Source organism: Mustelus asterias, chromosome 6 (assembly GCF_964213995.1).
Source record: "Mustelus asterias chromosome 6, sMusAst1.hap1.1, whole genome shotgun sequence".
Classification (NCBI taxonomy): domain Eukaryota; kingdom Metazoa; phylum Chordata; class Chondrichthyes; order Carcharhiniformes; family Triakidae; genus Mustelus; species Mustelus asterias.
Window position 1 is genome coordinate 62,910,672 of NC_135806.1, and position 18,594 is coordinate 62,929,265.

The 18,594-nt window shown below is 42.8% G+C and overlaps 1 protein-coding gene across 7 annotated transcripts in view; it reads right to left on the minus strand.

Moving 5' to 3' along the window:
* aopep (aminopeptidase O (putative)) overlaps nt 1–18,594 on the minus strand; it is a 240,863-nt gene that overhangs the window by 147,235 nt on the left and 75,034 nt on the right. For all 7 annotated transcript variants that reach the window (XR_013498171.1, XR_013498172.1, XM_078214419.1 and 4 more), the window contains one exon: nt 4,127–4,316. Coding sequence is in view for 5 of the 7 variants with exons in the window: in XM_078214419.1 (XP_078070545.1) it covers nt 4,127–4,316 (190 nt within the window). In the remaining 2 variants the exon portion in view is untranslated. The remainder of the gene's footprint in view (nt 1–4,126; nt 4,317–18,594) is intronic.

Consider the following 18,594-nt stretch of genomic DNA (forward strand, 5'->3'; position numbering starts at 1 on the left):
TGGCCCCAAAACAGATCCTTGCGGTACACCACTAGTAACTGAACTCCAGGATGAATATTTCCCATCAACCACCACCTTTTGTTTTCTTACAGCTAGCCAATTCCTGATCCAAACCACTAAATCAACCTCAATCCCATGTGTCCGTATTTTCTGCAAAAGCTTACCATGGGGAACCTTATCAAACGCTTTACTGAAATCCATGTACACCACATCAACCGCTTTACCCTCATCCACCTCTTTGGTCACCTTCTCAAAGAACTCAATAAGGTTTGTGAGGCACGACCTACCCTTCACAAAACCGTGCTGACTATCCCTAATCAAATTATTCCTTTCTAGGTGATTATAAATCCTATCTCTTATAGTCCTTTCCAATACATTGCCCACAACAGAAGTAAGGCTCACCGGTCTATAATTACCAGGGTTGTCCCTACTCCCCTTCTTGAACAAGGGGACAACATTTGCTATCCTCCAGTCTTCTGGCACTGTTCCTGAGAACAATGACGACACAAAGATCAAAGCCAAAGGCTCTGCAATCTCCTCTCTAGCCTCCCAGAGAATCCTAGGATAAATCCCATCCGGCCCAGGGGACTTATCTATTTTTACCCTTTCCAGAATTGCTAACACCTCCTCCTTATGAACACCAATCCCATCCAGTCCAACAGCCTGCATCTCAGTACTCCCCTCAACAACACTGTCCCTCTCCAGTGTGAATACTGACGAAAAATATTCATTTAGTGCCTCTCCTATCTCTTCAGACTCCACGCACAACTTCCCACTCCTGTCCTTGACTGGCCCTAATCTTGCCCTAGTCATTCTTTTACTCCTGACATACCTATAGAAAGCTTTAGGGTTTTCCTTGATCCTACCCGCCAAAGACTTCTCATGTCCCCTCCTGGCTCTTCTTAATTCTTTCTTTAAGTCCTTCCTGGCTAACTTGTAACTCTCAAGCGCCCTAACTGAGCCTTCACGTCTCACCTTAACATAAGTCTCCTTCTTCCTCTTCACAAGAGATTCAACCTCCTTAGTAAACCACGGTTCCCTCACACGTCTGCTTCCTCCCTGCCTGACAGGTACATATTTATCAAGGATGCGTAGTAGCTGTTCCTTGAACAAGTTCCACATTACAATTGTGCCCATCCCCTGCAGTTTCCTTCCTCAACCTATGCCAGCTAAATCTCGCCTAATCGCATCATAATTTCCTTTCCCCCAGCTATAACTCTTGCCCTTTGGTATATACCTATCCTTTTCCATTGCTAAAGTAAACGTAATCGAATTGTGGTCACTGTCACCAAAGTGCTCACCTACCTCCAAATCTAACACCTGGCCTGGTTCATTACCCAGTACCAAATCCAATGTGGCCTCGCCTCTTGTTGGTCTATCTACATACTGCGTCAGGAAGCCTTCCTGCACACACTGGACAAAAACCGACCCCTCTAAAGTACTCGAACTATAGCTTTTCCAGTCAATAGTTGTAAAGTTAAAGTCCCCCAGTACAACTACCCTGTTACTTTCGCTCCTATCCAGAATCATCTTTGCAATCTTTTCCTCTACATCTCTGGAACTTTTCGGAGGTCTATAAAAAACTCCCAACTGGGTGACCTCTCCTTTCCTGTTTCTAACCTCAGCCCAAACTACCTCAGTAGACGAGTCCTCATCAAATGTCCTTTCTGCCACCGTAACACTGTCCTTGACTAACAATGCCACACCTCCCCCTCTTTTACCACCTTCCCTGCACTTAGTGAAACATCTAAACCCCAGAACCTGCAACAACCATTCCTGTCCCTGCTCTATCCATGTCTCCGAGATGGCCACAACATCGAAATCCCAGGTACCAACCCATGCTGCAAGCTCACCCACCTTATTCCGGATGCTCCTGGCGTTGAAGTATACACACTTCAAACCGCCTTCCTGCCTGCCAGTACACTCCTGCGACTCTGAAACCTCATCCATGACCTCACTACTCTCAACCTCCTGTACACCGGAGCTACAATTCAGGTACCCACCCCCGTGCTGAATTAGTTTAAACCCTCCCGAAGAGCATTAGCAAATTTCCCCCCCAAGATATTGGTACCCCTCTGGTTCAAGTGCAGACCATCCTGTTTGTAGAGGTCCCACCTACCCCAGAAAGAGCCCCAATTGTCCAGGTATCTGAATCCCTCCCTCCTGCACCATCCCTGTAACCACGCGTTCAACTGCTCTCTCTCCCTATTCCTCTCCTCACTATCACGTGGCACAGGTAACAAACCAGAGATAACAACTTTGTTTGTTCTAGCCCTAAGCTTCCACCCTAACTCCCTGAATTTCTGCCTTACATCCCCATCCCTTTTCCTACCTATGTCTTGAGTGCCTATGTGAACCACAACTTGGGGCTGGTCCCCCTCCCCCTTAAGGATATCGAAAACACGATCCGAGACATCGCGGACTCTGGCTCCTGGGAGGCAACACACCAACCGCGAGTCTCTCTCGTTCCCACAGAATCTCCTATCCGTCCCTTTAACTATGGAGTCCCCAATGACTAATCCTCTACTCCTCTCCCCCCTTCCCTTCTGAGCCACAAGGACAGACTCTGAGCCAGTGACCTGTACACCATGGCTTACCCCTGCTAAGTCGTCCCCCCCAACAGCATCCAAAAGTGTACTATCCCCAATTTCTACGACATTATTTGTTTCTCCCCCCACTTGGATGGCTCCCTGTACCTTGGTGCTGTGGTCAGTTTGCTCATCCTCCCTTTCCCTCCCCTTCTGAGCTGCCGGGCCGGACTCTGCGTTGGAGGCACGGCCACTGTTGCTTCCCCCAGGTAGGCTGCTCCCCCCAACAGTACTTAAACAGGAGTACTTATTTTTAAGGGGCACAGCCACTAGGGTACTCTCTAGTACCTGACCTTTCCCCTTCCCCTTCCTAACCGTGACCCACTTGTCTGTCTCCCGTGGCCCCGGTGTGACCACCTGCTTGTAACTCCTATCTATCACCTCCTCATTCTCCCTAACCAGACGAAGGTCATTGAGCTGCAGTTCCAGTTCCCCAATGCGGTCCCTTAAGAGCTGCAGCTCGACGCACCTGGCGCAGATATGGACGTCTGGGAGGCTTGCTGACTCCAGGACCTCCCACATCAGACACTGAGAACAACAAACTGGCCTCACAATCATAATACCCCCTTTCTTCCAATGACACAGGAAAAAAAACTGTCTAAACCTACCCCACTCTGCCTGTTTACGCCGAAGCCCGATGAGCCAAAGCCCGTCAGCTCTCACTCTACTTCCCACTCACTCCGCTGCCCGCTCAAAAGTGTGGCCTGCTTTTAAACCCTCCAAAAACCTTCCCAGGCTACTCCTGGGCCTACTTCCTGTTTTGCAAACAAAAACCTCCGATTTTTAACACCAATTTAACTGAAAAATAAATAAATAAATCACATGCAGGAACACACTCCCTTACTCTCAGCCTGCTCCTGTGGAACAATGAGGCTGAAACCTCCAAGCTAAGCCCTTTTTAAACCTTCCCAGGCTACTCCTGGGCCTACTTCCTGTTTTGCAAAAAAAAACCCTCCGATTTTTAACACAAATTTAATAAATATAGGAAATTGAATAAAGTGTCTACTGATTAAGAAATATATTATGAATTGGAAGAACGATAAACAGTTCTAAGAGGAAGCATTCTACAATAGAGCAGACTCAGACTGGAAAAGAGCTCTGAAAACGCAACTCTTAATCCTACAAGAGAGACTGACCCGAACATCGCTGCATGCAAGAACTCATTGGGAATAGGGTGAAGTAAGGTCTCTCAACTACAAGGTTAATACCATTTTATGTTTTATTTTCCTTCACAAACTTTGCCACACATGTAAACACACAACCACATAAACAGGTACATAAGCAAGTGATTATGCTACTGGTTTGACAATTTAGAGATGGGACCCACATCTGAAATTAGGCAGTGCCTTGACATCAGGATCCAGTAATCTCAAAAAATCAGAGAAGTGATTACTGGCTGCAATATATTTGCCTGAAACTCCGCTCTGCAGCTCGTTCGGCGGAAGAATTAATTAATTTTAAATACACTTTGTATCACTTCGATAGCAGCAAACTTGATTTCAGCCTCTACCAACACACAGGACAAAATAAAAATGTACCTTTTGTGCATTTGCCCAAAACACATCCTCCAAATAAGTAGCAAATCCTTCACTTATCCACTCTTCAGTCCAATCACGAGCACCAATAGCCAGTCCAAACCAGGCATGAGCTATTTCATGGCACAATCGTACTCCACAGAGATGTTTTTCTCCAGACAATACAGACTGCGATAGGAAGATGATGTGTGGACTTAAAGAAAACAAAAAAAATGCAATTAACAACTTGTTACACGAACTTGAATGTTCCTTCTTTCTATGTACTAGTCTTTCCTTTGAAATATAAATATTTTACTTCATAAAATAGTCATCACTACATCAAATAAAGTTGAGTCTTAAGATAACTCATTGATAAACCAACAATTAGCTCAATTGGGTGAGAGGGGATTACTGTTTTAACATTTTTTACCAATATATAAAAGACTGTTCTTTTCGATTTAAAATTGCCCCTCCACTGCAATTTATCATGAGGTACAGAATCAGGCACCAAAACCTCCTTACGATGATCAGTTGGCACCAAGTATTCCATAAATCTCTTCGTGAGCAGTCATCTAAAGATAGAAATCGAAATTAAATTTGTTTTTGTATATCTATTACTGGGGATCTATACAACTGTCTGTTAGTTTTGCTAGCAGCAAATTTATTAACAGTAATAGCAAATCATACAATAGACTGCATTAAATCTCCTCTGACTGGTCATGTTTTGATGAAAGGTCACAGACTTGAAAAATTGATTCTACATCTCTCCCCAAATCTGCTGAGTATTTCCAGCATTTTCCACTTTTATTTCAGATTTCCAGCATTCACACTATTTTGCTTTTGTCACAGATTTCATGTTCTGAGAATTGACTATGGCTTACGTTTGCAAAGATTCCCCCTCACCTGCTTTTTTTATTATGTCACGAGATATGGATGCCACAGGCTAGGCCATACATTTATTGTCCATCCCTTGCCCTTGAAAAGGTTTTGGTGAGCTGCATTCTTGAACCTCTGCAATCCACGTGTTGTAGGAACAGTCTCAGTGCTGTTAGGAAGAGTTCCAGGATATTGACCCATTGACAGTGAAGGAATGCCAATATATTTCCAAGTCAGGATGGTGTGAGACTTGGCAGGGAACTTGCAGGTGGTGGTGTCTCCAGGCATCTGCTGCCCCTATCCTTCTAGGTGGTAGAGGTCGCAGATTTGTGCTGTTGAAGAGGCATCAGCGAGTTGCTGCAGTGCATCTTGTACACACCGTTGCTGCTGTGTCAGTGTCGGAGGGAGTGGATGTTGAATGCAGTGGATGGTGTGCCGATCAAGCCAGCTGCTTTGTCTTGCATGGCGTTAAGCTTCTAGAGTGTTGTTGGAGCTGCACTCATCCAGGCAAGTGGAGAATATTCCATCATGCTCCTGCCTTGAGTCTTGTAGATAGTGGACAGGATTTGGAAAGTCAAGAGGCGAGTTACTCTCTGCAGAATTCCCAGACTTTGACCTGCTCTGTAGCCACAACATTTATATGGCAAGTCCAATTCAGTTCCTAGTCAATGGCAACCCCATGATACTCATATTTACCCACGCACTATCTTGGTAACGAAACAGACATATTCTGGAAATATCCATTGACATCCATGTGTACATTACATGAATTATTACATTGCTGAGAATGTTACTGTTATAGTTTTGATTAAGGTGTCATAACTGAAAAGTCTAATTATCAATAAATTAGTGGATATGATGTATACATTTTGAATTGAGTGATGAACTTTAAGGCAAGTGTCCACTGAGTATTCCAGCTTACTTTGCCATTCCATAAAAAATCAAACCCGACACAGATTCTGGATGTTAGTACTAGTTCTCAATCTGTTGTTATCTCAACAGTAAGAGTAAATAAAAGTTAAAGATTTGCTGAGGATGATACCACAGACATTCAAAGCCTTTTATCCAGTTCCAGAAATGCAGTTGCTGCAAAGTCAAATAAATTACATAAATCAATAAGGACAAAACCAAATATCATGTTTAACAAATAAACAGAAGTTCTTCATGCTATCGTCTAACGCGAATCACAAACTCAAAGTTGAGTCATTATTTATATTTTACAAGACAACAATCTATTCTAGCATTTGATTTTATGCCAAACAGGTTTCCAATGCACTGAAACATATGATTAGTACATTTTCTTGTTGACTATCTCCTAATTATTAGTTCCCTCGTGTAAACACAAGGTACACTGAACAGAACACTTGTGTCCAGAAAGAAGCATTTCTGCTAGAAATATGCCAGCTATTCAAGGTCAAATGAAGTATAGACTGACCTTGGGCACCTAACGAAGTTGTCAAAAATTTTATGTAAAGAAACTCAGCAAAACACAATGTTTAACTTAGACTCCATAGCCCACAACTCATGTGGCATGCCCAAAGTAGGAGAAAATAACCACAGGAATCCAACAAGTAAATAGGATTCCAGACATATGACAGGATGTGTATACATACTCTTGGGTAAACAGACTAGGTTAAAAGCTCGGAATAATTCTGCAATATAACTTCAGCATCATATCTACCTTTACAGCATTCCTTACGTATCCCAATGTACTAAATTCCTAATAAGCAATTAAGCTGGGTCTATTTGCTAATCAAAAATCTGCACTCGTATTACTTTTTAAACTTACATCATTCCTCCCAGACTTAGTGGCACTTAAGAATAAATTAATATATTTCAATGTTAATTATTTTTGAGCATGGTTCGGGTTTACATATATGCGCTAATATATATAGGATAATAATACAGTAATATATCTCTGTCTTTCTTTGAAGTAGAATTCAAGCCATGGTCTCAAAGAAGACATAAGTAGGAGGAGCAGGAGTAGAGCACATGGCCTGACATCCACTTTGCCATTCATGTCTGAACGTCTATATAAACTCCACTTACCACACAACCCCCAATCCCTCAACCCAATACCCACTACACCCTCAATCCCTGTATCCCTTGATTCCTTTACTGCTCAAAGTTCTATCAATCTCAATATTAAATATACTCATTTCTGAACATTCACAGCCCTCCAGAGTAGAAAATTCCAAAGATTCACAAACTCCAGATAAAGAAATTCCACATCTCAGTCTGAAATGGTTGACCATTATCTTAAGACTATTACCCGTAGTTATAGCCACAATCTCTCAGCATTTACCCTGTCAAGGCCTCTTAAGAATTTCAATGAAATTATCTTGCTTTCTTCTAAACTTCAGAAAGCATTGGTCCATTCTACTCAATCTCTCCTCAAAGGACATCCTCTCATCCCAAGAGTCAATCTAGTGAACATCTTTTGTAACCCATTTAAGACAAGTGTTAGTTAGGTGACGAGGGTTTGAATGGCTCTCCTCTTTTTCCATTGTTCCTTCAACTGTAGTAGGGTTTTGTTGAAAGGATATACTTGCCAATTCAGTGAGCTTTTAACTCTTTGCAAGCTGCGATCACAAAATAAGTGATCAAACAGGTTTTCTTGAGTTTAACAAAGGAACAGGTTAGCTTCACCGTACTGAATCCAGTCACACGCACAATGTACACTAGAGTGGTGATGGAGAGTTAACTGAAATAGAGTCCAGAGAAATAGAAGGTGTACACTGTCCATAGTTTGGTGACTTAGTTGTTTCCCTTTTGGATGCGATTTAAAGACACAGCTAGCTGATTTGGATGTCCTTCTGGAGATGGTAGTACGGGGTTGATTTCCTTCAAAAAATCTCTCTCTGCAGCAGGGATGTCCCTGGATGGCCACGGTCAGTAAACAGAGTTCAAAAGTTTGCAAGATAGACTGGAGAGCAAGGAAGGAGGAACCCCACTCATATCTTTTGTCAGCATCTTAACTGTTTGTTCTCCTGCTGTAAAAGGAGAAGCTTGAACACATAAAGGAAGGGGCTGTCACATGGCCATCACCTAGTAATACAAATATGGTTGCTACTAGTGTATTCTTCTTTGTAATGTAGTCAGTTCATATCTGGGAGTCCCCCTCTCAGCCAGGATCCCATAATTCAATTATTTGGACTTGTAGCTTGATGAGTTCATGTCCAGGGAGCCCCTCTCAGCTATGGTCAAACCATCCAATAGTTCATCTCCACCAGTTAAATAACTCAGGTTGTCTTGATGCCATGCTAATGGGGGCAATATATGTGCTTTACTTATATTCCCCGGTCATTGTCCTTGATAGGGCTTTGCAGACATAGTGGGCGGGATTTTCCAGTCGCACTCGCCCCGAAACTGGAAAATCCTGCCCAAGGTCAACAGACCTTTCTGTGGTCCACCCCTCGCTCGTTACGATTCCCACAGCGAACGGAACAGGAAAATTCACTACATAGTGTCTCCTTCCAATGGATTGGAATGTGGAAGGTACTGTAATGCAAATTAAGTAGCCAAGTTAGGGTGTAGACTCACGTCGTCTTTAGTCCCCATTTTTAAAAACTTCAATTTGGGTTAATAGCCAGGGTAATAAAATCATTATTTGACATAAAGCTCATTTCTGTGATACAAGTGTACCTTTCCGTAGGCAAGGAAGAAAAAAACTGTACGTGGGCACGTAGGACTTAGGAGAGTAGGCAATTTGGCCCTTTGAGTCTGCTCTTCCATTCAATAAGATCATGGCTGATCTAAAATGTGGTTACATAAACATTGTACTTCAGATTTAGTCTTCCCAAAACTTTATATAATTTGCTAAGAAGGAGAAAGGAGAATTTGAAGACCAGAATCTCAAATCCGAAATAAGATCATGATTAAACAGGCAGCAATGATCCCTATGTACTTCATGGACTTGGACAACCCACTGCAGGCAAATCAAAGCACTGGAGAAGTCCCATCAAGGGTGGCTTCGCAGGATCTTCCAAATTTAGTGGCAAGAAAGGCAGTCCAAAAACAACTTCCTCTCCCAAGCCAACGTACTCAGCATCAAGAGGCTCGCCACTCCAAACCAGCTCTGCTGGACAGGACATGTGTTTGCATGCCTCATACTAGAATCCCAAACTGCTCTACTTGAAATTTGGTTGCAGCATCAGTCTCCAGGGAGGATAATGGAAATGCTTTAGGTGTGTGCTCAAAGCATTCCTGAAGCCATCAAACATTCCAGCTGGTGGGAATCCCTGGTTGGTAACAGACCAAGATGAAGAATGTTCACTCAGGGTGGCACTAAACACATAGAGATATCATTGGGAACATGCAGGTATGAAGCAGAAGTGTCAGAAAGAGTAGAAACCGCCAAACATCTCAGCTATTCTTCAACAATCACCTGCCCTGCATGTGACAAAATCTGTAAGATCATGCACTGGACTTAGCAAACCATCTCAGAACCCATCAAACAAGAGTAGAAGCAAATCACCTTTGATCCCACAGGAGTCATCCTTCCAGGTTGACGTCTCAAACATACAAGTTTATACTAACTGTCTTTAGGTGAAAGCACCACAGCTACTGCCAGAAAAACCAGTACTGGCCCATATAATATAATGTTGATCGTCATTGATTGGCTATCCATTGGTGGAGCAGTAAATCCATTTTATTCATGTAAGCTACTGCATTGTGCCAAGAAGCCCGGTGGCCATTTAGCTGCCATCAATTTGGGAAATCCAGCAGGGCAGTACGAGTGGCCAGCCTGGTCTTGCTGCTAATCAGTGCAAATGACAAGAACGGTGTTGACAGTAATGAATATCCTCATCATCATCACAAAGGCTGCCTGCTCTGTCTTTACCATTTACCTAATCTTCCTCTGAAGTCCTCATTCAGGTCTTTATCATCTTCAAACTCAGTCATTGCTTCAGATGGTCCCCCTCCCATCACCCACTCGCATAAACTTCAGCTCATCCAAATCTCTTCTGCCCTTATCTTAATTTGCACAAAGTTGCACTGATGCATCATCCGAGTCTTTAGAAAACCTTACACTGGCTCCCAGTGCCCCAAAGTCTCAAATTTTAAATTCTCATGTTTAAATCCCTCCCCATCTCTATAACTTGCTCCAGTTCTACAACCCATCCACAATCCCAATTCTGTTTCCCCTCTTATGTACTGTCCTTTGCCTATTACCAATCATACCATCAATTGCATAGTCCCTGCAATTTGAAATTGCCCATCTAAATTCCTTTGACACGTTAAAACACATTTCTTTGACTAAACTCTTCATCACCCCTCGTGATATCTCTTTCTTGGTTCAACAGTTACTTTTCGTCATACACCTCTAGACTCCTAGGCATGCTTTCCAATCTTAAAGGCAAGTTGTTGTTGAATGTAGAACCAACTCTACAGGTTGAATTAAACATCTAATCGGACCCCAATGTGCAACTTCAGTTAGACTGCACACTTTATACTGATGCAAAGCTACAGTACACATCAATCCAAAGTATGTTGCATTACTCAGATGCAAAGGCAGTGAATTGACAATGATTCGCATTTTGGCAAAGGTTGCGGGGCCACCTCAAGCACACAGCCTCACATCACTCTGAAATAAGGTAATTTTAATACTAGTGACATTTCAGATGTATACCAAATGGGAACTTTTAAAAAACTTTATTCATATCCTTTTCCATGTTCTCGAAGAGCTGACAATCCCATTGGCACTTCACCAACATGTAACTCAAATCAGCACCAGAATATGGGGTGGCAAAGTGGTTAGCACTGCTACCTTACAGCACCAGGGATCTGGGTTCCATTCCAACCTTGGGTGACTGTCTGCGTGGTGTGTGCATGTACTCCCCGTGTCTGCATGGACTTTTTTCTGGTGCCATGGTTTCCTCCCACTGTCCAAAGATGTGCAGATTAGGTGGATTGGCCATGCTAAATTGACCCTTAGTGTCCAAAGATATGTGGGTTAGGGGGATTAGCAGGGTAAATATGTGGGGTTACGGAGATAAGGAGGCGGGTGGGCCTGGGTAAGATGCTCTGTCAGGGAGTTGTTGCAGACTTGATGGGCTGAATGACCTCCTTCTGCACTGTAGGGATTAGTAGAGTTTTATGCATACATGCATGTTTGGTACATGCAGAGGTTCAGTTTTCTAAGAGAACACAAAATCTGCAGTTTGACTTGGGTCTGCCACTCTGCATCATTCTAAGTCGGTATTGTTTTATATCAGATGTAATTGCATGATTATACAATTTTTAAAAATTCAGTCATCTTTATTTGCATTTCACAGCATACACTCATGTGACCTGCCTGGATTTTCAACAGATTATGCACTTTTGTTTTCAAACTAAATAACAAAAAAAGAGCAAAATCAATGTCATAAATTTTATTCACTACAAATGTAGAATATCAAGTAAAACATTTTCTTTTTTAAACTGAAATTCAGGTGAAACAAAATTAGAGACTGCTCTGAAAATTAAAAATAAAAGGCAATTTTGCTCATTTTTCACCTTCGTAATAGTTCTGCAACAATGAACCATTGGGAATTTTCTTGAGAATCTCTCCATAAATATCAAGGAGGTTAAGTCAAACAAACAGCAGCACAGAACAATAAAAATAATAGTTCTTTAAATCTCTTTTTAAAAGAATTGGTTTTAGGCAACAGTACTATTTTTTTTTAAAATCAGAGTCCCTTTCACATTCCTGAATCAAACAAAGCTGTCTCTTGTAATTTGTTAGAGACAAAAGTAACAATACTCACTCTGTGAATTCTCCATTTTGGAAACACAATTTTTAAAAAGAACCAACACTGTCAACTTCAATTGGAAGGAAAACTGTAGGTCAATAACATGAGGTTTAATCCAGCCGTTTATACATCTTTTGTGCCTGTAAATCAATGAGGGATTTAAAATTTCTATTTAACCAGTAAATATATTTATTCTATTACCTGGATGTAAATGTTCGATAATTTAAAATGTTAAGCACCAGAACATCAGCAAAGTAACCACATCTTGTGCTAACTTAATGTTAATAAATTCTGCATGTTTCCCCCAGTTAACATGAATAGACAGTTCAGTTCAACACTTCAGCTTTATTTATTTAAATTTTCATCTTCAGAATTTACAGAGGAAAAGCATATCCACATTTAGGTTATATAGATCATTAGACAAAGAGAGAGCTTCATGTATCTTTATTGGCCAATTCTGGCACAGCCCAGGAGGATGACAGTTGCATACAGCCCCTTGTTGAGTACAGCACTATTCTATTTTTACTAGAGTTATGCTTGTGTTTAAAACCCTACGCTCATTCTGGGCCTAATGGAGAAAGGCTTGTTTTTCTCATAACCAGCTTTAGGTAGGTCTCAATCATACTCAGATTAAAAAGCCAATTTTACAAATGTTAGATGGAATCTCAAGCCCTTTTCTGCAACAGGATCAGGATACTGACCTTTCATGGCTCAAAGATATGCTGAGATTTGGAATTTTCAGGGAGGCAGCCAAAGTAGGGGGTCATTACCATGTATCCAACCAATTAAAGACAGTGGGCAGGTTCCCAAGGTGGGGGGCCCAATCAGAGGGTCTGTGGCACTGGATAACAAGCAGCCCCACCAAGAGAGGTGAGCATTGCTAAGGCAGACAGGGGACCACGGGGGCACCTCAAAATGGAGCCACTCTCTCAAACCTGATGAAAATTTAAAAATAAAGAATTCCCACAACTATCAGGTCCATCATTGATAAGAGGGAACTCCATCAAAGGATTGCCTGTGGCTGTGGCCTTGCCATCCCAGTGGTTCCATATTAGGTGATTAAGAGGAGACTCTGATGACTCCCACAGCTTTCTACCAGGAGGCAGCCGCGAGGTAGCTGCCAGGCTGTGGCCTCACCATGAGGGGTCCTGCTTGACAATGGGAAGATGCCAATTGGCTCCAGAAAAGTTATGCTCCTGGACCAGACCTCCAAATTTTTGGTACATTCCGGTTAGGAACCAGTAACCTTCTGATTAAAGTAGACAAAGTTTGAGACCCAAGGTACTTACAACGAAAATAAAGCCATAAGATTCCATGGTTTCTGAACAAACAAAATGAACTTTACTATACAAGGTCAGAAAGATAAAACAATTTGCAATATCTACCTTATACTCTGACATTCAAAGGTTAATAGTAGGTACATGCGAATTAACAGGCAAACTGTGGTTGAGCACGCTATACTGCACGGTAAATGGCAAAGGCGACCAAGACAGATCCACAGTTTCTCAGCAACCCACTCAGATGTCAGCGATCTAGCCTTGGAATTCTCTCCAAAATTCACTCCGACTTAAGACAGTCTTAACAACTGCACACCTCCCAGGGCATCAATCTCATCCCCCGAGACTCCATTCCCCTGGATTCCAACTTTGCACTCCAGCACCAACTTACAAGCACAACTTCAGCTCTTTGGTCATGCTGAGCACAACATTACTGCTCCAAAGTAGTACCTTTGCCCCAAAGGTCCCCTGTTTGGAACCACCAACTTTCTGATACCTTCGACCTCCAGGGCTTTTCCTGAGCTCTCGCTATTTAAAGATTGCTTATAGCCACTTCCTCTGTCCCTCTTTCCAGTGGTTGCTAACAGTGGTCCCCTCCTCCCAGTAGCTCCTTCCCCCTTTCCCTCTAACTGGGATGTCTTCCTGTCTCCCCTCCACCCAGGTTCCTCTTTTGGGGTCTTGCCCAGGCCAATACTCTTCTCCCAATTTGGCATTCTGCTCCCCAATCACAAGATCCTGTTTTCTGCACTGTTTCATTTTTTTTCTTCACTCAGGTGCACTGGCCTTGTCCTCAGCCCAAGGAACTCCCAAACGCTGGACCGTGCATGTACCGTTTGCTCCTCTTCCACACATATTCAGAAATTCCCACATGCTGGAACCTGTCGTTCTGGACCCCTCATAAGAATAAGATAAAGTTGAATCTCGTTAATAGGGCTTAATTGCCATAACTGGTTGCCTACTCCCGTGGAACAAGCTGCCTGTTCCCATTGCAGCTTGCCTCCAGCAAGATCCAGAGGTGGGAACCTATCAAAGTGCCAACTCAATGCACAACTGTCAAATTTTCCTGCTTTCCCAATTCCATTGGCCAGATAACATTTTGCATATCATAAAAGCTAATTAATACTGTTCCATCATCCACCTCATCAGCTGTGTCAGACTGGCTCCTCCCACACGTCCAGCTACAAAAAGTATCAGTACAGCAGCAACATGTACACAATTACAAACACTGGATGTTAAAAGTTCCAGTGTTAGCGTTAAATGCAATTTAGCCATCAAATGGCTCAAGATGCTACTGATGGCCTCAAATGAGATGTCGAGTCTTTTACCATCTATAAACCATGTATTTTTCAAAAACAAGTACATCTTGCCAAATATAGAAAACATTCAGCTAGATTTTTTTAATTTACAAAGCACGAGCATTAGAAAAAATATTTGCACAACCAATGAAGCATCTGCTAAAATAGTTAGAAATGCTGTACTCATACCACAGGCTCATCTGACTGTAATTTCTGCCAAGTGTAACACTGGGCACAAAGAACAAAAGAATATTATATCAGCATATTCCATGACTCAAGATGTTAGGTTTCAAAATGAATGTTTAGCAAAAAAGTATTATATAAAGCCAAATTACAGTAGCCTCTATTCCCCAAAGCAAATCTTCCTTGCACCCAAGATCAAGTTATGTTTTCAGAAACATCGTTGAGGTAAGTGTGTGTTGGAAGACAAATTATGTATTGCTGTTCCAAGATAGAGTGGCACAGAGTAACCAGATGTTAATTCACACCCACAATTCTCCACATAGGAATTCTGCATCTCAGCTGGACTCCCTGTTGGAGGTACTATGCCAATCTGTCTTCTGACAAGCAATGATGCATAGATCCTGGAGAAGAAGAAAGGCAGCAACTAAACAGCCTATAAAATTAAAAAGATTGACCTCTGTTCAGTGCCTTCAGTATTAACATGGTATGTAAGGAATCAAAGGGATAATGGAGCGATTCACCCATCCCGCTGCGCTGATTTTGTAACACAGCAGGCCGGGAGATTTAGGTGGCACTGGATTAGCGGGATCCGCCCTGGGCACCCGGCCCTGAGCGCATCTCCCAGCACCGGATTTCCGGCACTGTCAGCTCCGCACCAGAAATAGGCATGGAGCGGCATTACAGATGCAACCCATCATTTACATCTAGTTTCAATGGAGTGAGGGGGATCCCCAAGGGTTGGGTGGCGGGGATGCCGCCTGGGCATTGGCACCTCGGCAGCGCCAGCCTGAGCTCCCTGGCACTACTCAAGGGGCAAAGTGCCAATACCCAGGGAGCACCGTGGCACTGCCCACTTGGCATGGGGCAGTGTCATGGGGGTGAAGCCTTTTGGAGGCAGAGCCCCACTGCCACTCTGCAGTCAGGATTGGTGGCACAGGGAGGGAGATCAGCAATTGGGGCTGAAGGAGGGGTGGCGGGGGGTTCGAGGCTGGGCCCGGTCATGTTTGAGGGGCCAACAATCAAGCCATGGGAGGAGGTGGGGGGCCGGCACTGCAGGGTCGCAAGGCTGGCCAGCAATCGGGAGGCCAGCAGCACGGGGCGACTGCGCATGCACTAATCTCCACTCTGACAGATCAGCGTATGCGCAGTGGCCTGCTCAGCGCTATGGTGCTGACCTCTTCTGCAGGGATAGGCCCCGTCCCTGATTTTTAACGGGATTTATGCTGGTGCATTCAGCACTGCACAAAGTGTGGGAGATTTTTCTCTAAACTCCCGCTGAAAAAAGCAGCATGATTTTCTCCAGTCTGCACGCAAATTGACACTTCGAATTTTTTGGGGAGAGTCACTCCCAATGCCACATCCCAATACCAAGTAACAATTAAGCAATCAAAATGAGAGAAGATAGTACAGAGACTGAAAGTTGTGCTTGGAAGACAAAGACAAAATAAGGAAGACTATATCAAAAGACATACAACCCAACTTTAATTCTCAATCTTTTATTCTTTACATAAGGAGGAAGAGAGAACTTTACACAAAGGGTGATAGTTGTAAGGATCAGACTGTCCAAGGAGGAATTGGAGGTGCACAGTATTGACAAATCATGGAGGGAACTGAATAGACCTTTGACAGAGATCACCAGTCTAATGGACCTCTCTTATGGTCATATGCATTTCTTCCACATTCTGCCCACAGTGCATAGGCTCAATCCCTTGAAGAAGGGACAGGTGGTAGGAGACAGGAAGTGCCTCTGACAGAAGATGAAAACAACATTTCTTCCCTCAATGTTGGTCTAAAGGGAGTTGCAGGCTCCATGCAAGTGTGGCTAAGAATGCTGAATTGGCTACTTGGTAGCATGGGAAGTCAACAAAGGTCTGCAAGAACCAGCTTGATCAACAGGACTTAGCAAGTGAGATGAGGAGAAAAAGGAGACAAGAAATGCCATGGAAATAAATATTCAGTCCAGTTACTAGGTTATCCATGGGGTTTGATACCCAGCTCAGGGTTGTGCCAGGCCAAGTTACTTAAGAATTATGGTTCATCATGAGTAAATGGGGAGAGGGATGGCATTGGGAACAAAAGATATGGAGTTTTTATTAAATGCTAAATAAGATAACCTTAGCTTTTGAGTATTCAGTTACATGCCCAGGTCCCGGACGGGGGTATCAATTGACAACCTGCAAACTCAGAGACGGTTTTCTGCCAAGTCAGCCAAGCTGACACTAAGTTTTGTTCCCTCCACTCTGCGCATACACCCAGTAGACCATTAAACAGAATATCAAACTTGTAATGGTGGGCTCCAGAATTTCATCTGTACAAAAAATATCAACAAGGATATTTAAGGGGTTTACATATCAATATAACTGATTGCCAGTGGTAGAATTCAAATACTGACAAACTTAACTGCAACCTGATATCATTACAATAGCAAATTGAATGTAGCATCCAGTCAAAATAAAAAAATCTAACCCATTCCCTCAAAGAAAATGATTTTATATTTACTTTGTACTTGTCCAACCATTGGGGGAACTGAATAAACAGCTCTGACTTTTGGCACAAACCTACAAACATATGTTAGCATTTATAGACCATGATTGTTTTATAGAACAAACACATAAAAGATCCATACATGTAAATGTATCATTAAAAAGCATACAAAAATGTGTTTAATTAACAGAAATTGCTTCCTTTCTGTTTATATATTTATGACTAAAAACAGGCAATGTTCGGAGCAAACATTTCACATACCATCAGTCTAAATTACTTCAAATATCCTTAACTATCAGCTCTCACACAGACAAGTGTAGTTTCTTAGTTTGTTTACGGTACTGCAAGCACAAACGACTTCTGCAAGTCTGATATTTGTGTTCTCATTTTTAATATCTGTTAATGCAAATATACTGACAGTTAGTTTAGATGTTGAGAGTTTCCTTTGCAGCTTTCAATAGCGGCTCATTTCGGGTTAACAGTTAATAAGCTTTACCCAAGCTTGTTGGAAGCCTGGACACATAATTCCACAACAGATGCCACGAGATGTTTAGAATTCCGGGAACATAAATCTTGGTACAAAACCTTTTGAAACTGCACTCATTGCCAAGTTTGGTACAATAATGAAACAAGGCAGATGTGATTCCAATACCAAGATTAAATAAATTGCTTTGTGAAAGAGTATAGCCTGGATTTTCTGATCGAGCATGAGCCCAATTAGAAATGGGGCAGAGCGTGTGGGTGAGGCAGTGGCATAGTGGTAATATTACTCGACTAGTAACTCAAGAGGCACAGGCTAATGCTGTGGAGGCAGAGATTTAAATCCCACCACCGCAGCTTGAATTTAAATCCAATTCATGAATCTGGAATTAAAATCTAGTCTCAGTAATGGTGAAACCATTGTCGATTGTCATTAAATTGTCACTAATGTCCTTTAGGAAAGGGAATCTGCTGTCCTTCCTGGCCTGCACTACATGCGACTCCAGACCCACATCAATACGGACGATTCTTAACTGCTTCTGAAATAACCTAGCAAGCCACTCAGTTGCACAAAGTCGAAAATGAATGAAACTGGAGAGACCACCTGATATCAACCTAGGCATCAAAAATGACAGCAGCACACCCAGCCTGGTCAACCTGCAAAATCTTCCTTAGTGACATAGAACATATAGAACATAGAACAGTACAGCACAGAACAGGCCCTTCGGCCCACGATGTTGTGCCGAACTTTATCTGTAGTTTCCTCCTTTCTGTCTCCTTCCTTTTTGACATCTGGGAGCTTGTCCCAAAAGTGACAGATTAGTCAAGCAACAGCCTAATATAGCCATAGTCACTGAATCATACTATATAGTCAATGTTCCATACACCACCATCACAATCCCTGGTTATGTCCTGTCCCATCAGCAGGACAGACTTACCAGCACAGTGGTATGCTATTGGGAGGGAGCTACCCTGGGAGTGAGCCCCATGAAATCACATGGCATCAGGTCAAACATGGGCAAGGAACCTCATTCTGGTTATCACCCACTTACCCATGCACACCACCCCCTCCCCCACTGTTGACAACACATGGAAGAAGCACTGAAAGCAGCAAGGACATCAGAATGAATTTGGGGGGGATTGGTTTGGGGGGGGGGGGGGGG